The sequence below is a fragment of the Rhopilema esculentum genome, chromosome 2, assembly GCF_057945365.1.
Source record: "Rhopilema esculentum isolate cy_ngs chromosome 2, ASM5794536v1, whole genome shotgun sequence".
In the NCBI taxonomy this organism is placed as follows: Eukaryota; Metazoa; Cnidaria; class Scyphozoa; order Rhizostomeae; family Rhizostomatidae; genus Rhopilema; species Rhopilema esculentum.
In genome coordinates this window covers 28,819-52,285 of record NC_142816.1, presented here as the reverse complement: position 1 = coordinate 52,285, position 23,467 = coordinate 28,819, and the positions used below count along the sequence as shown (strand labels likewise).

Here is a 23,467-nt window from a genome sequence, read left to right as displayed (position 1 = left end):
CAGCAGCAACAGCAGCAGCAACAGCATCTACTTCGATAACAGTGAATTTTCCACCTTTTTTTCTCTTCAGAACCAGTGGTTTATTTACGTTCCTAGTTTGCTAGTAGGGAGCAAAATGCTCTCGTCAAAGCCACGTTATACCGGAGAAACAAAAAGCCAACTCAGGGAAGGTAGTTATTACATTTGCACATACTTTAAATAAAAAACTGAACTTAAACTTTCCTTCCAATCAAAGTTTTTTTATCATCGTAAGTCCTCCTCAAGTAAGCCTTCACCATCGAGTAAGCCCCCTCTCTCGAATATGACCTCACCTTCGTGTAAGCCCCCTCCCTCGAACATGACCCCACCTTTGAGTGAGCCCCCTCCTCCTCGAATAAGCTTCCACTCTTATGTAATTTTTATGAAATAAGCGCTCTAAACCTCGAATAACCTTGATTATTTTTAAGCATACTGATCAGTGACCTGGTAATATTCTTGACTGTTACCAAGTAAGCTCCCACCCACGAATAAGCCCTTCCCTTTAATAAGCCATAATCCCAAGTATTTTTTTGTGAATTAAGCCCCTGAGAGACCTGTATAGTTTTTATAAGAAAATCAATCATACCTATCAGCTACAAGCGTCGTTTCTAAAAGAATGAACACCCCTAGAACAGGTTGAGCACCCCAAGAACACCCTAAGAACAAGCCATTAAGTGGCTGAACACTCTTTAAGAAATCACATCAATCATTGTCACTGAATGTGAAAGATCTTCAAAACAACAGGAAATTGCTTGAATGCACAAAGGGAGTCAGAAAGTTAAACTTGCTTCACATGTATAAACCCCCTGTTTACACCTTTGGCATGCAAAAGATCAGTTGGTTGTAACAACACCAACAGCATTAGACTTATCAGGCTCTAACCTGCCCAAAAGTTAATTTTGATTGATTGACCAAATTATTTTTTAAATCATATGCCGATTTGTGTTGTTAAGTCGTCCTTGGAATGTTCAGGCTGTTCTTGGGGTGGTCAGTTTTTTAGAAACGATGCAGCTACAACAGGTTTACTGAAATGGGCCATTTACTGCCAGTACCATGAGCTCACAAGCATTAAACAGAAAAAAATGCATGATATGTAGAGAAAATGAAAAAAAATGGTTCAATTTCTGATGTGTTAAGACTAATCAAAGCTTGGCCCCATCATTTCTTTTAGGAAAACTGTTAGATTTTTCAGACTTTTTATCTCAAAATTTATGTTGAGGTTTTTGTTTTTGTATAATGACAGTATATTGCAATCAACTTATGTTTGCTGGAAATTTTCTGTATTTGCTTTTTTCAATGCCCCAAAGAAGCTTGCAGGAAAAGGTGAACAAATATGTTTATACTTTTGACCAGAGTCTTGCCAAGCGATATAGAGAAGAATTTAATACTTTATTCTCACTTTTCACTGCGTCAGCAAAACCAGTAGAATTTACAAAGCTAACTTTTGGAAAGGGTGTAATTTGTGGCCTGACTGTCCAAACAATATGAAGTGATCCATTTTTGGCAACTAGGAAGAATTCAATCCACAAGGCATAAGAAATCTTCAAAACTGTAATTTGCATTCTTGATCAAATGCTTTGCAAGATGCAACAAAGAACCATATGAAAAAAGTAGCCTACCAAAAATGTATCCAGCAGCATTTGATACATTTGGAGAAGAAGACTGTCTAAACAAAACTGAGGTGCAGGAAATTGAAAAGCAATTTAGAATACATATTTAATATTGTATTTGATTTTTCTACTTTCTATCATTTGCTTATCTGATATGCTTTCTATTGCAATAGTAGAGTCATTTGCACTATTATTGTTTTTTTACTATAGGTTTTGGTGTTTATAACTATCCAAATGCATTCTTTCGATATGAAGGAGAATGGATGAAAGGCAAAAAACATGGTATGTTTTCATACATCTTTTAAATATTGGACTCAAAGTATTTTGGTAATGTGTGTTATGAACCACTTTGCATATATAGAACCATAAAAAAATTTGGAAAAGTAGCTAAATTTTGGCAACCACAACCCATTGCTCACATAATCCCATATTTTGTATTTCATGCCACTGTTGAAAATATTTGAGAAAATCATCTGTAGTGAGTGTGACAATAATGAGGCTAGGCAGGTGAAGGAAATTGAAAAAGTATTTCTTCAATGAAAAGGTTATCCAATGGTTTAGTTCTTTTTCCAAAACAATCAACACAGCGAAACATCATTACCCTTGATAGGCTCTCATGCAAGGAAAGGTTTACAGGGGGCAGGGGGCTATGCTTGAATTAACAGAATTGATAATTCAGTAAATTTCTTCAAATTTTACATATTTCAGCTTCTTATAGAAAACGGTTCTGAATATTTACACCCTAGTAATATCGGATATAAGAAGATTTTTTCATCTCTTGTTTTAAAGCTCATCTCATTTCATCTCGTTTCAATGTTTTAAAGAAAAAGGAATAAAATTAAAGAAAAAGAATAGAAGAAAATAATAGTCCTCTTGTTGCTTTTTTTCTTAGGAATAAGAGGTCTATGGGGCCTTTATAAAGCAATGAATTCCATTCTAAGACTCGAATTAATCGAACTCACTAAAAGCATGCCTTAAAATAGCAAAATGTTTTAAATTATTGCAAGAAAACGACTGCAAGAAATGTTCTGAAAGCTTATCTTGAGAGCATGGTCTCAAAAATTGGCTGCCATCTTTGCTCGCAGGGAGGCCTCTTCTTTCAGGTATACCTAAGGCCTTTGAAAACTTCTAAACGGTCCTTCCAGTATACTGCTACCATAACAATTACCCCCCATAAAGTCTATAAGATATCGTGAAGCATTTTTAGTCTAATAAAGCTAGCAACTTGAACACACCTGATATTCTGGAATTTAAAAAAAAAACTCACCTGTCTCGAACGCTATTATATATTGTACTAACAGTAAACAGAAAAAGCATCAATTTTCGTGGGCAATGACAACAATAACAAATTGTTACATGTGTTTGAAACATTTGTTCAATAATTACATTCGACTGTTGCTTTTTCCCAGATGCTTTTTCAACTCGAGTTACTAGAGTTTATGAAGAAATAGAGAAACAAAACTTTTGAAAAAGACACATCCATCTAGTGGTAGAAATAAAGGTAGAAACTGCTTAATCAACTACCTTTTCATGATTCACCAGGGCATGGAAAGTTGATCATGAAAGATGGGGGCTATTACGAAGGCCAGTTTGAAAATGGTGAGATGTCTGGCTCTGGACATAGAAAATGGATCATAAACGGAAATACGTTCGAAGGAGATTTCATGAAAGGGGAACTACATGGAAATGGGGTTATGAAATATGGCGATGGGTCAGTTTATGAGGGAGAATGGAAGGAGAATAGAAGAGAGGGTAAGTTGATTCTTTTATTTCAAGTTTTAGTACCTTTCAATCGACTGCTTTTTATAGGATTTGTATTTTGGCGAGATTCTGTATTTTCATCTTTGATTAATTTAAAGGCCTGGTTACTCTATCATATTTTTAAGGTGGACACCCTTTTGGTGGCATAAGGTGGCATAAATGGAAACCTTCCTGCCTTGAATCGGAGCTACTTAGCAAATCGAAAACATAATTTGGTTTCAAATGAAAAAAACTCACGATGGGCTACGTTATCAGTAGGATTGCCGCAAGTTTTAGTACTAGGACCATTGTTTTTCTTCGTTTGTATAAATGAACTAAATGATGGTGTCCACTGCGATGTTAGGATGTTTGCTGATGACACATCCCTATTTCTTGTTGTAAAAGATGCGAGTTTATTGCTAAGGAATTAAATAGGGACCTTGAGAGGATGCGTTTCTGGGCTTGGCAATATTTGATTGTAGAAGAAGCAAGCGACAGCATCCTCCCCATTTCTTAGGCTCAAATGATCTTGATAAAAATCTTGAAAATGATCACCTGGGATTTATTTTTGAGAAGAAGCTAACACAAAAGCAAGAAGGGGCGTCGGTTTCATTAAATATCTTTCCAAACTTTCAAAATAGAAGGTATTGAAAGTTGCGTCACTTTTTCAACCTAAAAAATTCGCAGTCCCCCATTACTTATTTACGAAAATCCCGAATGAACGACAACATGTTTATAATGTAAGGACTACAGGAGCTTATAGCCAAAAGAAAGGGCCTTTTTTCAAATACATTTTTCCAAAATACTTTTTTTGAATAGATTCTGTTCGAATGCAACATGAAAATACTTTGTCTATTCCTGAATTTAAACGTATTGCAATTATTATACCATTAGGAAAGTCGATTAGTGATCAGTAAGTATCTCCATCGGTGCGAACACGATAACCCTGAATTAGAGGACAGTTAATCCAAATTTTTTGCAATACTTTTGTTATTAGGTTTATATATAATAAAAGCATCCTTCTAATTGCAATCTGGGTAGCTGGTTTCTTCTGCCTCCAGACAATTTTTCATAGATAGCTTTCCACGGATAACAAGATAAAATGGCTTCGGTGTGGCACTGCTATTTCTTTTGCTTTAATTGGCCTCTTTCATTGATGTTCATTGGCAACGGCCATTGAACGTTCGACCGCCATTAAAAAATAATTTTTTGTGCTGAAAATTGTATTATTATTGTTTATTATTCTTTTGTGTAAACCGGCCTTTGGACAAGGAAAATTTAAAAAATGTGGCAAGGTGCCTGACCTTTGTTGTTACATCAGAACACGTACTTTTTTGGTCGCTGAAAAGTTTTAGACCGAATAACATTTTAAAAAACTATGGTTGTCACGGTATGGTAACATTTGTCCATTTCTGTGCATCTATCTCACAAGATGATTAGCGCCTTCGTCCTTTTACAGCTGTGCTTTAACAGTCACTTGGTAGAGATGGCTGCCCACTGGCAAATCTAGTCTTATTAGCACAAGTAGGCAGGGGAATAGGGTAGTCTTGTAGCTTAGCAAATATGGTAACCAAAATTTTTTTCCTTTGATTTCGTTCCTGGTAGGTCTTATACTTCAAATCCACCTTGAGCTCTAAAGATAGGGTGCTAGTGTCACATGATCAATCATTTCATTGTTCCAGGGGACGTGCCCTCACTGAATTTTTCTACTGTATTGAGAGCGCCATATGCAAATTCATTTCGTGGTTTAGCCATCACACATTCTTTTAATTCTACGAATATACCTTTCTATAATACTATATTTACAATTGCGTTCCATTTTTTATAAACTCTTGTTTTGTGGATTCCTTTGTGATTCATTGCTTTATCATAATCATCGCAATGCCTAGGTATTGTTTGTTTTTACCCACTACCAAATAGTGATGTTTCAGTTAAAATGCCTATGTACAGGGATTTATCTTTTTCTGCAGGTGAAGGAATACTAACTGACGCAAATGGAACTGTTTACAAAGGGTCTTTTTACAAGAACCGAGAGCATGGTGATGGGTTGGAAGTTTTAAGGTACGATTGCATGTAGATCAAAATAAAGCTGTTACCCGTTTATATAGTGATTGCATTGATCTATTCGAACCGGCGTGTCAATGTTATGTTTTAGTTGGTTTCTTTTCTAGCTAGCTTTGATGGCATTTCTCGGCATCACAACAGAGTTGTTAAAACTAGTTTCCCAGATATAGATGTATCTGTTTCACCTGGCGATTGCGGGCTAATGATGCAATTCTGTTCCAGCCAACCAGATTTGAGGTGTTGGATAGAATGTAAAAAATATTCTATCCAACACCTACGTTTGTAGTTAGTTCCCACAGATTTCTCAAACAGTTTTGTTTGATGTTAAATGAATTCTTAAAATTTCCACATATTCATGAAAATGTTCCTAGAAATGCGAAGTAAGATCATCAAATAGGACGACAATATTAAAGATATACATAGCGAAATATAGACCTAAGGGCTAAGGATTCAAAATACTTTAAGATTGTAACAGTGTTTCAATACAAATCAGTGGGTCGTGTGTACGATTCGTACTGAGGGGAAGAAATATGACACTTATTTGAGGCCAACAGAGTGATCCAGTAGGATGAGCTGCTCCTTTCCTCATCATTTTAATCCTCTTCAGTGCCTGGATTTGAACCAAGCACAACCAGCACCGCAGTCAACGCTCCAACAAACCGAGAACAAATAATGTGGTTTAAAAAGATTACAGATTAATGTTTTTCTTCTGTTTTCAACATCCTATGTAAAATAAGGGATTAGAACCTGGTTTAGTTTGTTTCATGTTAATAGGCCTTAAGTCAAGAAAATTTCATGAAATAACTGTAAACAAGCCATGTGGCCATAGTGCTTCTTTTGGCTGTCTTCAAAGTCATCTTACCAGTACAATTTATCTTAGAAATGGTCAGACTTACAATGGCAGTTGGGTGTTTGGCTCCAAGCAAGGTCACGGTATTATGAAGTTCTGCGATGGAAGTGTTTATGAGGTACAACTAGATATCTACATTTTCAACATTTATGTTTATCATAAACATAAATGTAAGAAGAAGAAATGTTAACTGGCCTGCTTAATTTCCCCTTTTCAAAGTTACGTCGACTGCCAATTTCTATTTTCAGCAAGGTAGTATTATGCATAGCACAAGCATAACATTAAGTACAATAATTTTCAGTGGATGTAATTTTGGACAACAAACTTCGGCGTAAATATTTTCGGAAATATATTTTGGCATTTCGGACAAATAAGTTTTCGGGCTAATGTTGATCACTCATTTGGCTGTTTAAAGGAAAACCACGTCAGGTTATTGTTTCGAACTTATTTTACAGATTGTTACTGAACTCTTGAGAAACTTGTAGAAACTGAGTACTGAAAATTTGATAATGTTAAGAAACTTACAAAGTACCTTCTCGAGCAAAGTCCCCTTCATCTCATTTTTTTTAAATTTTTTTCTTTTTTAATTATTTCTGTAATTGCAGAAGAATTTATTTACAATGTGCCCAGTCTAAAAACTCAAGCTACTTAATATATCTACTTTACTTACAAGAAGAAAAACAAACATTAATTTACGAGCTACTTATTAATCTACTTACAGAAGTTAATATATTAACTTCTAAGATCAAATTTTCAAAAATACATGGAAGTGGAAAGAAGGCTCATATTTTTTGTCGTTACTTGTTGAAAGGTATATGTGCTTAAATTTGTCTACAAGTTTACCTTACAATCTTCACAAGGGCATTCAGCTGTTAGAAAAAGAACGTAAGAGGGAATGTATGAACGCAATTAGCCTAGAACCTGCAAAATATGTGAAAGTTGGTATTTCTTTTGCAAAGCTGTATCTCAGTGGTCAAGTCTAAATTTTAAAAATCCCTGCATGTATGATACGATATGATATGATATGATACGATATGATACGAAACGATATGATACGATACGATACGATACGATCGTTACGATACGATACGAAACGATACGATACGATCGATACGATACGATATGATCGATACGATACGATCGATACGATACGATACGATCGATACGATACGATACGATACGATACGATATGATTGATATGATACGATCGATACGATACGATACAATCGATATGATACGATACGATACAATACGAAATGATACGATACGAAATGATACGATGCGATACGAAACGATACAATACGATACGATACGATCGATATGATACGATCGATACGATATGATACGATACGATCGATATGATACGTTACGATACGATCGATACGATACGATACGATCAATACGATTGATATGATACAATCGATACGATACGATATGATACGATCGATACGATACGATACGATACAATCGATACGATACGATACGATCGATACGATACGATACGATATGGTCGAAATGATACGATACGATACGTTACGATATGATATGATACAATACGATATGATACGATACGATACGATACGATATGATACGATCGATACGATAGGATACGATACGATACGATACAATCGATACGATACGATACGATACGATCGATACGATACGATATGATCGAAACGATATGATACGATACGTTACGATATGATATGATACAATACGATATGATACGATACGATACGATCGATATGATACGATACGAAACGATACGATACAATACGATACGATCGATACGATACAATACGAAGCGATACGATACGATACGATACGAAGCAATACAATACGATACAATACGATAAGATGATATGGTAGGGCTATACCTTTAGCTATATCTGCTTCAAGTTTAATGTGAGCTGAACCTAGGTTGAAGCTGGGCTTGTTATGCATCAGTATTTCATAAATACAACTTATAAAAACTGTGTTTATAAACAGGAACCTGGGTTAGTGGTTTTGACACGAATGCCTGGTTTATAGGCCCGCCAATTTTCATTGACAGGAGATATAACAGTTGAATGCCTGATCGCAGTTCAGAGAATTGCGGTGTTTTGTTTTCAGATTTCTATTGCCAACGTAATATGTCTTCCTCAGAAATGTAGCAAATGATTTTCAGCATATTCGTTTCATTTCTCTCACATCTCCTTTCAATTGCAAAAGCATTCCATGGCTTCAGGATAAATACCTCCCTACATGCATTAGCCATGGACAAAAAGGTTCAGTGAAACATTCTGTGAACAACATTGCGCATCTAATATTTGGTAAAATGTGCATGTTTTAAGCAGGGGCGGATCTAGAAATTATTCTGAGGGGTTCTAAAACGTAAGGCTTGGTAACCCAGGGTGTTGCTATGCACAAACTCCGTACCCCTGCTAATAAGCCATAATGAAATGAAAGTCTTCCATAAACTAAAAAGCCTGGATGCCTTGATTTATATAGTAATTTTTGGTTTCAGCTTTTATGCCAATTGAACGCAATTTGCAGCTCGCCCCTCTTATATTTTATATTCACTTAGGGTACAAAAGTATAGAAACTGTAGTCAAATATGATATGATGGCCCGCAGTGGCAAAAGGCCCGAGCCCACAAATTTTCAAAGCAAAATTTAATTTTTGACTCTTTGCAGCCATTTATTAGAACTTGATCAGCTTGACCAAAAAAATAACGTGGCTGGTGGAATGAAGCCCTTGAAGTGCAGTGCAAAAGTTGAACACAGGGATTCAAACACAGCATGCATCGACATATGACGCCAAACCAAACAAAGAAGGCCCTGAACGTTTCGCTATGGGCCTGGCGTTTTGAGTATTTTTATGTATTTGAAATTCTTAGAGAAAAAAGTATTCGCAGGAATATAAGTAGGTATAAAAAGGAAACCCCTTTTGGTCAATAATAGTAAGGGCAAGTTTTTGATATGTTTTTTATGTAGTTCTTGAATGATAACAAGGGCTCGGGCAAGCTTTATCCTCTGAATATAAATCATACCTCATGGTCTATGAATAAGACGTGAAACACGGAGTTGAAACTTGAAACCGTTCTGTTATATAAACCAAAGCGTTTACAAGTTCTGCCGTTACAGCATCGAGCATCAGGTAAAGATCGTCAAAAGATCCACGAAAACATATTGCAAATTTGCGCCTAAGCATTCGTCGCGTGCTGTATCATAATTCAACTCCCCCTGGTCAACCTCAACTCCCCCTGTTCAAGCTCAACTCCCCCTGGTCATAAAACCACTTATACATTTGACTGTAGATTGAAGCGAAGAAACTCCCCCTGGTTTGTCGGTATTCTTTGATGTTTTGGATTTTTGAAATCCATGGGTTCTCGCGCCAAAGTTTAGAACCCCTCGACCTGGCACCGTGATTGGCTAGATTCACTTCCACGGGTGCAGAAACTCGTATAATTTACAGGCCACGGGTTCCTTAAGTGGCTGGATATAAGAGGAGACAATGCTTTCCGAGTCTGTAGAATGCTATACAGGACAACCAGGGGGAGTTTCAAAACACTTCAATGCATGGACTGAAATAACAATGTTGAACAGTTGTGAGACGGGGCATTGAAGCGGAAATAACAATTTCAGGAGATGTGCATACTTCCCGGTATTATTTAAATGGTTTAAATAATAATAAACAAAATTGCGGTAGAATAAGCTTTAATGCCCAAAAAGTGTTTTCTCAAATCTGAGGGGTGCTCGAGCCCCCTTCGCACCCCACTGGATCCGCCCCTGTTTTAAGGCCCACGAATTTACAACAACTTCATAATGTATAAAAGAATTGTTTTGAACTTGAATTAATTTGGTTTCTTGAGAACAGGGCTTATGTCGAAAAAATTACTTTACTATAAGCAGACTATTTAAGAAGCTTCCTTTCACATATAACATTAGGAATGAAAATTTAAATGTTTATTTTTTTTCTTATTTGACTTTATTTCATTTTGAAAGACAGCGAATTTTGCATACTATGTAGCAATCTTCCTATCTTGAATCATTAAAGAAATGGCCACTGATCATGTTAGGCCGCTAGAACATTCTGGTGAATAATCGTTACTACAAGTGTGAAAATGCAGGATCAGCAAAATTTACACCTTCAACTCTGCTGAAATTTGCTGATACAATAGCTTAAAATGCATTTGGTACCCTACTCTATGGTAGCATTAAGCATACATTATGATAGCGCCGGACGCTCATCGAGTCGTCTGCATATACTATTACTCCTAAAGAAATTGTAACAACAACATATGCTATCAAATTAATTTTGAATGATAGGGACAATGGCGATCAAATATGTTTAATGGCGAGGGAAGCTATGTTCATTGTTCCGGTGCAACATACAACGGTATGTGGATCAATGGCAGGCCTGAAGGTATGTCTCTATTGATTGAGCTATACGAGGAGGAATTTACTTTCTAGTCATTATTTACTTTTACTAGTACCTGACTACACCGCAAAACCAATAAGCTGCTTGAAATCATATCACAAAAGCCTGGTTTTCACTATAGTCATAAGGATCGTATCGATCATAAGAAACATAATTTTTAAGTCCGTGTCGCTTATGTTTCTTATAATCCAAATGAAAACGCCATCATAAAAATGTCTTAAGGATCGTAAGAATAAAAAAATCCTTTGTTATCTTGATGTCATAAGCGTCATGAGTATCGTAAAAGTAGTGAGATTTCTTATGATTTGAAAAGGGGGCTCTTTCCCCGCCACTTGTCTGCACGGATCCAGCATGGCTGCTACGAATCTGCGTTTGTTCCTGGCAGTGTATATTCTAATCAAAAGATGAAGGCATCGAAGAAATGGAAGTTAATAAAATACGAGGAAAGAAAGGGTTTTGGATTTCGCAAAATTTTCAAAAGGAGATCTGAGCAAGGTGTTTTGCCAACTTGTTTGTAGTCTTTCGAAGACTTGTCTTTCAAGCAGATGAATTTCACGATAGATAATCTTTCCGCGCGAGATAAGCAGTGACTTCCTTTAGGGTTTCAAAATTGTCAGCAATCTCTTGTTCTTCATACTGTGCATCCATATAGTCTTTGGGATTTTGTGTTGGGCATATCAATGGAAGTTACCGTGCATAGTACTGAAATCATTTTAAATGGAATTGCAACTGGGACAATTATACATTGTGAAATTCTGATAACAAAATTATAAACTGTTTTGTGTTTTGTTGAGAGACACGACCGTCAAATCGTCAGCCAAGTCATACCCAACCCCAATTCCCACTTGATAATTTTTATCATTTGAGTAATGTTTACTGTTGTTTAGATTTCTTTCAGGTTTAAATATGAATTAATCTCTTTGTTAGTTAATGTTCCATCTTTGTTGGTTTATGTTCCATCTTTGTTGGTGCTTGATTGCCATATTTTATTTCGTTTTTGAAAAAAATGTTAAGGATGAAAAGTAGATAGAAGAGCCCTCCACATGAATGCATTTCTACTAAATTGCAAGAATAATTTTGCTTTTATAAATTTTGTTAGTACAGCAATCATTTTACAACTTTTTTTGAAAGGTTTGTTTATAGTTTTGTGCATAAGTTTGGATTAACTATAACGATGAGACTCTCTGCCACTTTTTTAGCAAAACCATTTGTTGTTTAGTTGATGCTACAGAAATCTATATTAACGGAGCACCAGAGATCGAGATAGAGCAAGGCCAGTCTTTTGATTTGGAAATATTTTGCAGAAATAGTAGTGGCGAAGTTTCTCACGGTAGGTTTGAGTAATTCTGTTTCTTCAAAGTATTTATGTTGGTGTGTATTTGTGTCTTCAAGGTTGCTCTTCATTCAAACCATTACTTATTTTGTCTGTAAAAATATTTATATTCCATATTAACATTCTAGTCATGTATGGATTCTTATCTTGAACATTTATGCATTGATATATCCTATATTATTTCCTTCTGATAAAATGAAAAGGAAACATTTTTTAAATATGAGCTTGGTTTCAAATATATGCTCTGTCTGTGAGATTGTCTACTTCCAAAAGCACAATTAGATATCAATTACAGATGTAGCAAAACGCTCGATTCCACAACGCGTATTTTGAAATCAAACTTCCATTCTTGGAGAAACACGGATGCTTTAACAAGAGAGGCCTCATATCGAGTACTTACAGCAGTTGTAGCAGTTTGGAACAAATATTCTCAATTAATTTTGCTGTTTATTTTGGCTGATACAAGCTGGTTTTTTTGTTAATTTTTAGCATTGTATTTGCCTCTATCTGTCAATATTTGTTATAAAATTTCTTTTCAAGAATCTGGTAGGCTTCTTCTTGTCATGGGTGGTATAAGATCTACTGAAGCAGCAACAACCACCAGAACTTCATTGTCCGAGGAAACTGGAGACCAGCCTGAAGCTACCTATTTCAGCACACCATTGTAAGACCATTTTTTTCTTGTTCAAGTTAAGCCTGGTTCCCATATACTTCTTGCCTGTCATGATCTGCGATCTTGAGGCCCCTTGGTATCATGTGTAACCCTGAAAAAAGCCTCATTTTGATAACGGTGTCTCGACTTAATAAAAGGCATCAGCCAGCTTGTATGCCCATATTTTGAATCAATAGAGATACTTCGCTGATGCCGCTACCATCTCCCACTTATATTCGACATATCTCTGCGGAAAGACATTCGTATTGTTTTGCATCGCAGTTTAGCTTCTTGTAAGGTTACCGTAAACGTTTTTGACATGATTTTTGGTTTTCTCCCTCTCTTAAAGCCAAACTAATATCAAAATCTGATTAAACTATACATAATTCGATGCACTAGATTGTAGCGATTCCCGCCATATTAAAATAATTTGCAATATTGTAAAATTATATTTTCCAGGCAAATTTATTGCTTTAACGAGTGTACCACCTTCAGAAGCTATTTTATACCCTTGCGTTTGAGGTAGCAGAATCTGACCTATTTCAGCAGGAAGGTTACCAGACATCTGTCCCGGCCGTGTGCAGATTTTTGAGCCATTCGATTGAGTACAAAATAGCTTTTAAGTACCTGTATATACAGGAATTGCGAGTCTTAAAACGGGATTTTACTGATTGCACTTGGAAGCTAAACTCGAAAACCACAGTGTTATCTGGGCCGAGTCACTTGAAGCTTGTTTATCAATAAGTCTGTTTAAATAAACACAGCCATACATGTGATAGATAGATGTACCATGCGATGTTGTGAATGAGACATGCGTCCGGGTTTTTCCGCCATTTTCAAAACTGCTGTTAGTTTCAAACACGGTACCATTGTGTGCCTGGAAAGCCCGGTTACTAGAATATAAAGGAATCGAAAAATTGTTGTTTCATCCAGAAAACGTTTACCGTAACCTTTAAGACATTCCCGTGGCCTTTAGCAATTTTCTTCCACCAGTCAGCTTTTACTCTCCTGTCCTGAAAGCCTTTACATGATTGATCAACAATTGATTAAGATTTTCTTATTTCTTCGCTCAATTGTGAATTTGATATGATGTTTTTTGAACGATACTACTTTAACTCTATGGCCATTTTTCGCGGCGCAAGTGTGGCCATAGAGTTAAACTGGAAATAGAATTGATCGTCAATAGACCCAGATAATGCTCTCGTAAGAACTTTTCACTCGACTATCGCCGCCGACGATCGCTAGAAGCAAGTTTTCTTGGTTCTTTGGGATCGATGATCGGCGACGCGCAAGAGTTGATGTTTTCATCTCTCAATCATCACATGACCCTCAACGGTGATGATCACTGACATATGAGAACCAGGCTTTAACGTTTCAGTTGTTGTCAAAACTCATCTGGAATTATTATCTCAAAAACCTCTATTATAATCATTCAAACAATTTTTATTCTAGTACAAAATCATGTCTTTCCTGAATTGGTTTTTTTCAATGACTATCTTCTTATCGACATAGCCAGTCTAGAAAATCTAGTAATCGATCTATCGTGATTCTAGTTTAGTTTGGTATAAATCAAATTTTAGAAATAAATTATTATTGTTATTTGCAATCACTTTATATGTAAAAAATAGGTGGAATATGTTTTTGTTTGAATATATAGAGAAAAAAAGGTAAAAACTGTAATTCAACTTCTCCTTTTTTACAAACTTGTCCTTGTTTAAGCAACAGAACTTCCTAATTCTTAATTTCGACGAATAACTTGTATTCATCTGTCTCAGGACAACCGAAGTTGTTCATTGAGATTCAATCATGCAAATCGGGTACAAGCTTTGATTCTGGGTGACCCGTTTCTCCTGATTTTTACCCCCTCTAATAATTTTCTATTTTTCCCCGCTAATTGCCATTATAACATGCTGTCCATTGATTGTCCGTTGTATCACAAAACCATCGAAACTACTTAAGTTTCAGGATTTCGAATTTTATCTCTTTCCCTGTCTATGCATATTCTTAGTTGAGCCTTTGAGAGTAGGCAAATGATTAAAAAACATTTTGTAAAGGATTTTTAACATTTTTAAAACATTTTTAAAAAACATTTTGAAACACGTTTTCCGGCATAAATTCATTTTATTGTCAAATCCAGCATAGTTTGACAACAGTAAAATGTTTTTTCAAAGTGCTACATGTTAAAAAGTTGGTCATTTGAAGCACAGGAATGATTATTTCGTTTCAGTGGCTTTGATGTGGAACCATACCCGCTTATTGAGAGTAGAAAACAACAGCAAAGGCCTGAACAAGAAGCTGAAAGACCCAATATCCAAGCAGACCTAAGTTTTGCTAGTACTGACAGTGGGCACGGAGACAAATCTGTTAGTAAGCAGGTTGCACTGACGCCTATTACTGACCAGAGTCCGGACATTGAGAAACAGTCACATTTTCCACCACATAATCAAAATAGTGAGGTAAGCAAATTTCCTTTGCTTGGGAGTTTTTGCTTATTTAAATTAAAGAAGAAGTGTTTAAATAAATAGAGAAGAGAAAAAGACTTCTCCGGTTCATGGAAAGCTGCGAGAGTTACTCACATATTTAAAAGTTCGCTGAATGAAGATCGTGCAAATTTCAGAGGAATATTATTTCTCCCTTTCTTGTCTTAAGTATTTGAAATTCAGGCATATAACCAGGTCTAAAAATACTGAGAAAGAGACATCCTTTTTTTGCACACAAGACTTTGGTTTCAGGGCTTTGCACCCTTTAGCTCGTTGCCTGCTAAATAGTTGTCCATTGGTATGTTGATATGGATAAGAAGAAAAATAGTGTCTAATAGTGAAAAATAGTGAAAAATGTTTATATTTGACATCATCTGTGCTTTTACGAAGTGGATATTATCAGTGTGATGATGATGAAAATAATATCCTCTTTTCCTTGTGCAGCATTTTCAGGAAGAGGCCTACCCAACATCATCCGAGGCAACAAAAGTTAGGTTTCAGAAGACAGCTTCAGAAAAAATATTTTCTTTTGACGAAGCCACCAGCGCTCAAGTTTTCATAGGCATGTAATTTTTGGATTTTCAGTTATTTGATTATTTGAAGCTGTTTTTGCCTGTCCTACTCATCTATTTTTAAAAGCGCACGATGAAATATAAATCTTCAAAAAGGCTTGTATTTTCTATGCCTAGATGAAGAAAGGAACAATGATGAAAAAAGTTCAAATCTGTCGGTGTTAACAGAAGACGGCAGAGTTTCTCTATGTGAACTTTTGTTCCCACCGCCTCCACAAGCAGCTCATGGTTCGTTATTGCGATCGTCACCTGACAGTGAAGGCAGACTTAGTGTTAAGGGGTAATGTTCCATTTCACATGTTTATTTGGTCATTCAAATGATAGTATCAATGTCCCGCCATCAACTTGTTCGGCCTGGTCACATCTAACATCTGCGAATTCTTGGTCTCTTTCGCATTCGTTGTCATCTAGAGTCCATTCGTTGTCAGCCTAACAAGAATAACCTTGGCATCACCAAAAACGTAGATACTCCATGGGGCTCCTGCAAAGCCAAAGCTTTCCAGGGGTTTTTTGCCCCCACCCTATTCACGCCACTGGTATTTTCTGCATTTGGGATAATTTTTTTTGGGTTTAAAGACTTAAAATTGGCTTTGAAAAGAGCAAACATTTGAGTATACTAAAGCTTTTCGTCTGACACTTTTCAGAGTATAAAGCGTCAGAACATAGATACGTCAAAACATGTTCCTTCAAGTATTAGAAACAGAACTAGTCCCCAAGAAAAACAACTACAGCCGTTTTGAAAGACTTTTGGCTAATCAAATGTTAACTTTTGTGAACAAGTTCCTCTTCACCTCTCACCCAAACAGTCATGTGCTTGCGTTTCTGATTGGCCTCTTTCGATCCTCAACTGGGTATATATATTTCCTAGCGTAGAGTTTTCGATCTATGTTCTATACTCTGAAGAGTGTCAGACGAAGAGCTTTGCTTTTTTCCAAGTCATTTTTACTACCAAAAGTTTGTAATACCAAAAGATTAATTTTAAGACTTAGAAAATGATAATTTAGCGGTTTAATATGATAAATTCCGGCTTAGTATCTGTTTTCGAGCGCTTTAGTCGGAAGGCAAAATAGAAAAATAATTCGAGCGAAAAATAATTCAGCTTCTTTTTCGCACGAAGGTCCTTAGCTTTTTATTATTATTGGATGTCTATACTCTGATAAGTGTTTAGCGTAAAGTGCTTAGGCACGCAACATTGTCTTTAGCGTGTTATTTTCAAATTAATTTTCAATCATTGCAAAAATTTTAAAGATTTCAGGTTGAGTTGTCATAATTTGATATTTTTGATAGAATCAAAAAGGCTGAAACTGCATCAGTTTCATCTAGCATTCATGTTGAAAAAGAAAAAAAGAAAGGCAAAGCAGATTCGTCGATAGCAGATAATGAGAAGCTAAGAGATCTAAGGGATAAAGATGGCAAAAGAAAAAAGGAGAGAAAAGACGAGAAAGTCACGGAAGAAAAATTCTGCAGACCAGGTGCTTCTTGAGGTTTCTTAGACTTTTTACTGAAATATTTGAAAGATTATTTTAAGAAAATTCCCAAATCATTGTCACAACTTCTGACACTCTTTTGCAAGCTATAATACTGCTTTGGAAAAAAAATCATATCTAAATTTAGCTCAATTTTTCATGTTTTTAACCATCTTTTTAGAAAAATAATGTAATATTCATAAAGAGGTACTGTGAGGTTTCCACAATATCGAATTTAGAGTAGTTTTAGCTCATGTTACACTAAATACAGCAGTTCAAATTTGTTCTTTTCAACCAGCACTGATACGTCTCTCTGATGTTCATCTACTGTACATCATATTTTATATCTTCGTTTCGTAAGATAAACAGAATTGATATCTTCAAAGGTCGGAGAACCGATTCTGATTTTGTTTTTGCAAGGCCCTCCTATTTCGTTATCTCTATGCTTTCCTTAAATATTTCTATGATTTTTCAACTGAGCTTTGCTTTCTTTCCTTTGAACAACCTTAATTACACGCTCTTCAACTCCTAAGGTATACATGGGCGGCTGACATCAAGCTCCTTTTATTAGAAAACACATTCGATTGCCGCTCGGATGTGATGTGTTCTTTTTTTGGGAAGTCTAAGATTGAAGCTAGGCATTGGCATCACCAAAAACGTAGATACTCCATGGGGCTCCTGCAAAGCCAAAGCTTTCCAGGGGTTTTTTGCCCCCACCCTATTCACGCCACTGGTATTTTCTGCATTTGGGATAATTTTTTTTGGGTTTAAAGACTTAAAATTGGCTTTGAAAAGAGCAAACATTTGAGTATACTAAAGCTTTTCGTCTGACACTTTTCAGAGTATAAAGCGTCAGAACATAGATACGTCAAAACATGTTCCTTCAAGTATTAGAAACAGAACTAGTCCCCAAGAAAAACAACTACAGCCGTTTTGAAAGACTTTTGGCTAATCAAATGTTAACTTTTGTGAACAAGTTCCTCTTCACCTCTCACCCAAACAGTCATGTGCTTGCGTTTCTGATTGGCCTCTTTCGATCCTCAACTGGGTATATATATTTCCTAGCGTAGAGTTTTCGATCTATGTTCTATACTCTGAAGAGTGTCAGACGAAGAGCTTTGCTTTTTTCCAAGTCATTTTTACTACCAAAAGTTTGTAATACCAAAAGATTAATTTTAAGACTTAGAAAATGATAATTTAGCGGTTTAATATGATAAATTCCGGCTTAGTATCTGTTTTCGAGCGCTTTAGTCGGAAGGCAAAATAGAAAAATAATTCGAGCGAAAAATAATTCAGCTTCTTTTTCGCACGAAGGTCCTTAGCTTTTTATTATTATTGGATGTCTATACTCTGATAAGTGTTTAGCGTAAAGTGCTTAGGCACGCAACATTGTCTTTAGCGTGTTATTTTCAAATTAATTTTCAATCATTGCAAAAATTTTAAAGATTTCAGGTTGAGTTGTCATAATTTGATATTTTTGATAGAATCAAAAAGGCTGAAACTGCATCAGTTTCATCTAGCATTCATGTTGAAAAAGAAAAAAAGAAAGGCAAAGCAGATTCGTCGATAGCAGATAATGAGAAGCTAAGAGATCTAAGGGATAAAGATGGCAAAAGAAAAAAGGAGAGAAAAGACGAGAAAGTCACGGAAGAAAAATTCTGCAGACCAGGTGCTTCTTGAGGTTTCTTAGACTTTTTACTGAAATATTTGAAAGATTATTTTAAGAAAATTCCCAAATCATTGTCACAACTTCTGACACTCTTTTGCAAGCTATAATACTGCTTTGGAAAAAAAATCATATCTAAATTTAGCTCAATTTTTCATGTTTTTAACCATCTTTTTAGAAAAATAATGTAATATTCATAAAGAGGTACTGTGAGGTTTCCACAATATCGAATTTAGAGTAGTTTTAGCTCATGTTACACTAAATACAGCAGTTCAAATTTGTTCTTTTCAACCAGCACTGATACGTCTCTCTGATGTTCATCTACTGTACATCATATTTTATATCTTCGTTTCGTAAGATAAACAGAATTGATATCTTCAAAGGTCGGAGAACCGATTCTGATTTTGTTTTTGCAAGGCCCTCCTATTTCGTTATCTCTATGCTTTCCTTAAATATTTCTATGATTTTTCAACTGAGCTTTGCTTTCTTTCCTTTGAACAACCTTAATTACACGCTCTTCAACTCCTAAGGTATACATGGGCGGCTGACATCAAGCTCCTTTTATTAGAAAACACATTCGATTGCCGCTCGGATGTGATGTGTTCTTTTTTTGGGAAGTCTAAGATTGAAGCTACTGGATGAATCAGGCTGCTATTTTTTGAGTGAGTTGATGCTGTCCATGCGATCAAGGTAGACGCTTATTGCGTTAATTTTTGGATGGAATGGGTTCTAGAATATAATTAAACTTTGAAGGCAATCAGGGCCAATTCAGCGGTTTTCTAGTCTTAGGACTATGTTCGGATTACAGATATATAGTTGCGCGATTATCTGTACGCAAGAGAATGGGTTTACCAAAAAGATAGTGACTGAATTTTTCGGTAGGAAAAATGTTAGCACTGGAGAGATGTGAGAAATCGATCCTTTAATGACCACATCGTCGTAGAAAGGTGGAATATAAAATGGCTTAAATAAGAGAATATTTCTTTGATAGTACGTTGAAGCGAGGAAGATGTTGATTTTATACCCTCAGCATAACGCTCGTGTATTTACTTAACTTAAACTGATCATAAATACCGTATTACCTCTAATCAGCGCCACCTCTCCGATGAATGCGCCTCTCCAATATACCAATTCGACTTACGACCTCGTTTTGGAAATTTCTCCAAACTTAATTATACGACTTTTTTAAGCTCAGATTTGGTTTTATCGTCATAATTTAAGAAGGAATGCCACTTTTCATATTGTTTGAGCTTGTATTTTAGATTTAACCGAGAAATGAAGTTAGAAAACTTGTAAGGAATTTGACCGCTAAAATCGTTCCGGGGGAAACTTTACCCCCCTAGTCGCCAATCACGGTCAAATCCCTTATAAAGTTTTATAAAGTAAAGTCTTTATGTCGTCATAAAATCAATATCGTGAGCATATACAAGTAGACTAAAATCATTGCTGTCAATACGAATCTGAGGTCAAAGATTTTGTACAAATGAATTTGAAGAATTTTTCAAAATGAGGCCGTAGGTCGAATTGGTGTATTAGGGCCACCTTTTCAAGCAAAAATGTGAATGAACGCCTCTCTAAATATTGTTGAAACAGTTAAAGACCAGTATATCATCACATTAGTCTTTATTCAAACATATATTCAACAAAATCTACGTTATTTTCAATTGGGGAAAATTCTCTATTTTTAAAAAGGCGTTTTAGCAAGAGATTCAGTATTTCAAACCGTTGTCTTTTATTTTTGGATTTATGTTTTTCTAATGAGCAGACAAACAAAGTTTTGGAATATTTACAAAAAAGTTCTACCGAAGGGGAAGAAGTGAAACTGGGGTAAATTTGACATGTTGATTCTAAAGAATGGTTGTTTGTTTGGGTTTTAGAGAACAGAAAGTTGATTGGTTAAATATGGCAGTGATGTTTTTCGTCACCATCAGCCGAGTTCACCTTGGAATCTTTCTGATAGAATCAACCACGACTTATGCAAAATAGTTGGCCTTGTTGTCATTCCCCCTCAACAATGACCACAGGGGTGTCGTAGCCGGGGGGGGGGCAGGTAGCCCTTGCAGAGGGTCAGAATTTGCCGATTTCTACCAAAGGTCATTTGCTGTTAGGATTTTACCGGTTAAAGTCAAAATCCTTATAAGCCAAATTTTGTTATTGCCATTAATATGCAATCCCCCCAGACCTCTAGAAGCACTAAAGCGTTTTCGAGGAAAAATTAAGCCACCCCCTTCTTCCTTGAATAGAGGATTAGAAAGTACATCTTTTCGAGTAGCTATTCATCTACAATTCCAGGGCAAAAATAGTTGAGACTTTCAAATAAAATTTAAATGTCTCTTAATTTTCCATTCCCCGATTCAATAATGAGTACAAATTTCCAAAGCAAAATTTGTAGAACACTAAATTCAACATTGATTCGGGAGGGGAACGAATTGACAGGGGCAAGGTAAGGAAAAATTTTCAAAAATGCAGTTTGTCTTAACGATTTGTCCGTGGGAAACAGACTGCTATCCACTATAATAGAAAATATACGATAATCAGTTCTCTGTAATTTGCTCCCAAGTTCATCGCGTGCTTTGTACCATGTCTCAATGACACCAAAAGCTTAATTGGGTATTTTTGGTTCCTTCATGTCTCTCCAATAATAAGTTTTTAGTGTCTACAGCCCTGTATGACAGTGTCATAAATTACATCTCTATTCGATATTGAAGACCCGAACAGTGCCAATTATTGCCTATGACCAGGTTTGAAACATTTTTCCCAGATTTGAAAATGTATGGAGTTATGTTGCAAAAGGTAAAACTTTTTAAAATGAGAACAAAGAAAAAGATAAATACCGTCAAATATTATTTTTAGGAATGAGATTTTATTAAAAAAATTAGCTTCAAGAATGCACTTTACGGTAAACGTGAAGCATTACAATTATAACAAATTTCCTCTTCGGCGACAGCCAGTGCCGCCTCGGGTAGTAACTTACATGTACACTTGACCTTATCTACCGATCTATATGGTTGCAAGGTGTCATGAAAGTTCACAGGGTGTATGGAGAAAAGAGATAGGATATAGGGCATTTTAAATGTCTCTCCTGCTACCACAAAAGTTATGAGTTTTTCTGCACGATCCTCTTTCTAAATTTAATTCTTGGTGAAGCTCGAACCTTGTATTATTCTTAAAATGCTCTTAAATTTCAGTGATGTCAAATTTCAATTTTCTATTGATTTTCTTATACTATATATTTTCGTATATATTTCCATGCATGTCATGCAAAAAATGTATTATTTTCTTTTTAGGCGACTATGTTGTTATTGTCCAAGATATAACAGCTTCACCATTTCTTGACACAGTATTGAAGACTGCATTTCTACATGTAAAGGTAGAAAACAAATCAAAGAAGGGAAAAGCCACAAATCGCAAGTTGAATGTCACCTGATCTTCATACTTCACGTCTGTGCAAACTGTCATATACAATTTCATGTTCCTTGATAGAATACCAATACCTGATAGAATACATGCATTCTACTCATATTGAAATAATGCCATCCTTATTTTCAAGGCATATTTTTGTTTGCCAGAAGCTGAAATTTTCGACACAATTGTAAAAAACCTCTTGTAGGAAATGGAAAATTAAATAAGCGCAAGTAGTGAAAATGATGATTCATTAGAGAAAACATAGGTAAATTTTTGTCGCCGTAACTTGTTTTAATATGAGAACTGTTGCACTGAATGTTGACTTTACTCAAAAAGGCAATTATTGAAATTAACTGTCAAATTAAAAGGAGGTTATCTTTTTATCTCATTTCTTTTACATCTGGAACCCAAAAAAAAAGATATTTTAAAAAAGGTTTAATTTTTCATTGTATCCCAATTGCTCGGTGAAAATTGTTGTAAAGTATAGGCCAGTGTATAAACAGATCCATTTTATAAAATTATATGTTAGTAATTCGTGTAAGTAAATGTGCGTATGCATACTACTAAGCAACTCTAGCAACTAATTGCCCCAAGGTCATATGCCGAAGCGATTTACCAAAAGGCCTGTCAACGCATTGGTCAACGGGAGAAAGGACTGGGAACCAATCTATTCCCAGGACACTCCCCCGGTTTGGTATACAGCGTAATCAAACTTCTATTCAGATCTGAATGCAAAATCAACTACAACATATCAAATTTTGATAAAATGACTGCGAATCACAATATATTCATCTATATTTCATATTATTTTGCCTTTGCAACTCTCCTATAATAGCAGCGTTGCGTTTCGCTCTAGCAACAGCTTATGTTATTATTTGTATAATTATAATTATTATTATTATTATTATTATTTTTATTATTGTTTTTATGATAACATTATTTGCAGTTGGATAAAATAAAGATAGTTCTAGCTTGAACTAATTAAGTAAAACTATTGGCACAAAAAAGTATCACAGTAAATATAAAGTATGCTTCTGTTGAGATTCCCACGGATTCTTTATCTATATAAATTTCATGAGCAACTATTGCCTGTGCACTTTATAATAATTGATCTCTTAAAGATCACTTGCTGGTGGGCTTTTTATTGAGTCAGATAATGTGTTCGAAAGGATGGCACCCTTGACGGATA

The 23,467-nt window shown here is 35.6% G+C and overlaps 1 protein-coding gene across 1 annotated transcript; it reads left to right on the top strand.

Moving 5' to 3' along the window:
- Positions 1–11: 11 nt before the first annotated feature.
- On the top strand, positions 12–22,645 carry LOC135695321 (uncharacterized). Its single transcript, XM_089110331.1, has 14 exons — positions 12–170; positions 1,839–1,910; positions 3,171–3,380; positions 5,339–5,429; positions 6,313–6,400; positions 10,593–10,689; positions 11,924–12,034; positions 12,578–12,701; positions 14,917–15,145; positions 15,614–15,731; positions 15,859–16,021; positions 17,029–17,221; positions 18,675–18,876; positions 22,161–22,645. The coding sequence occupies exons 1-14, from the start codon at positions 116–118 to the stop codon at positions 22,298–22,300; spliced, it is 1,893 nt and encodes a 630-aa protein (XP_088966457.1). The 5' UTR covers positions 12–115; the 3' UTR covers positions 22,301–22,645.
- Positions 22,646–23,467: the final 822 nt, after the last annotated feature.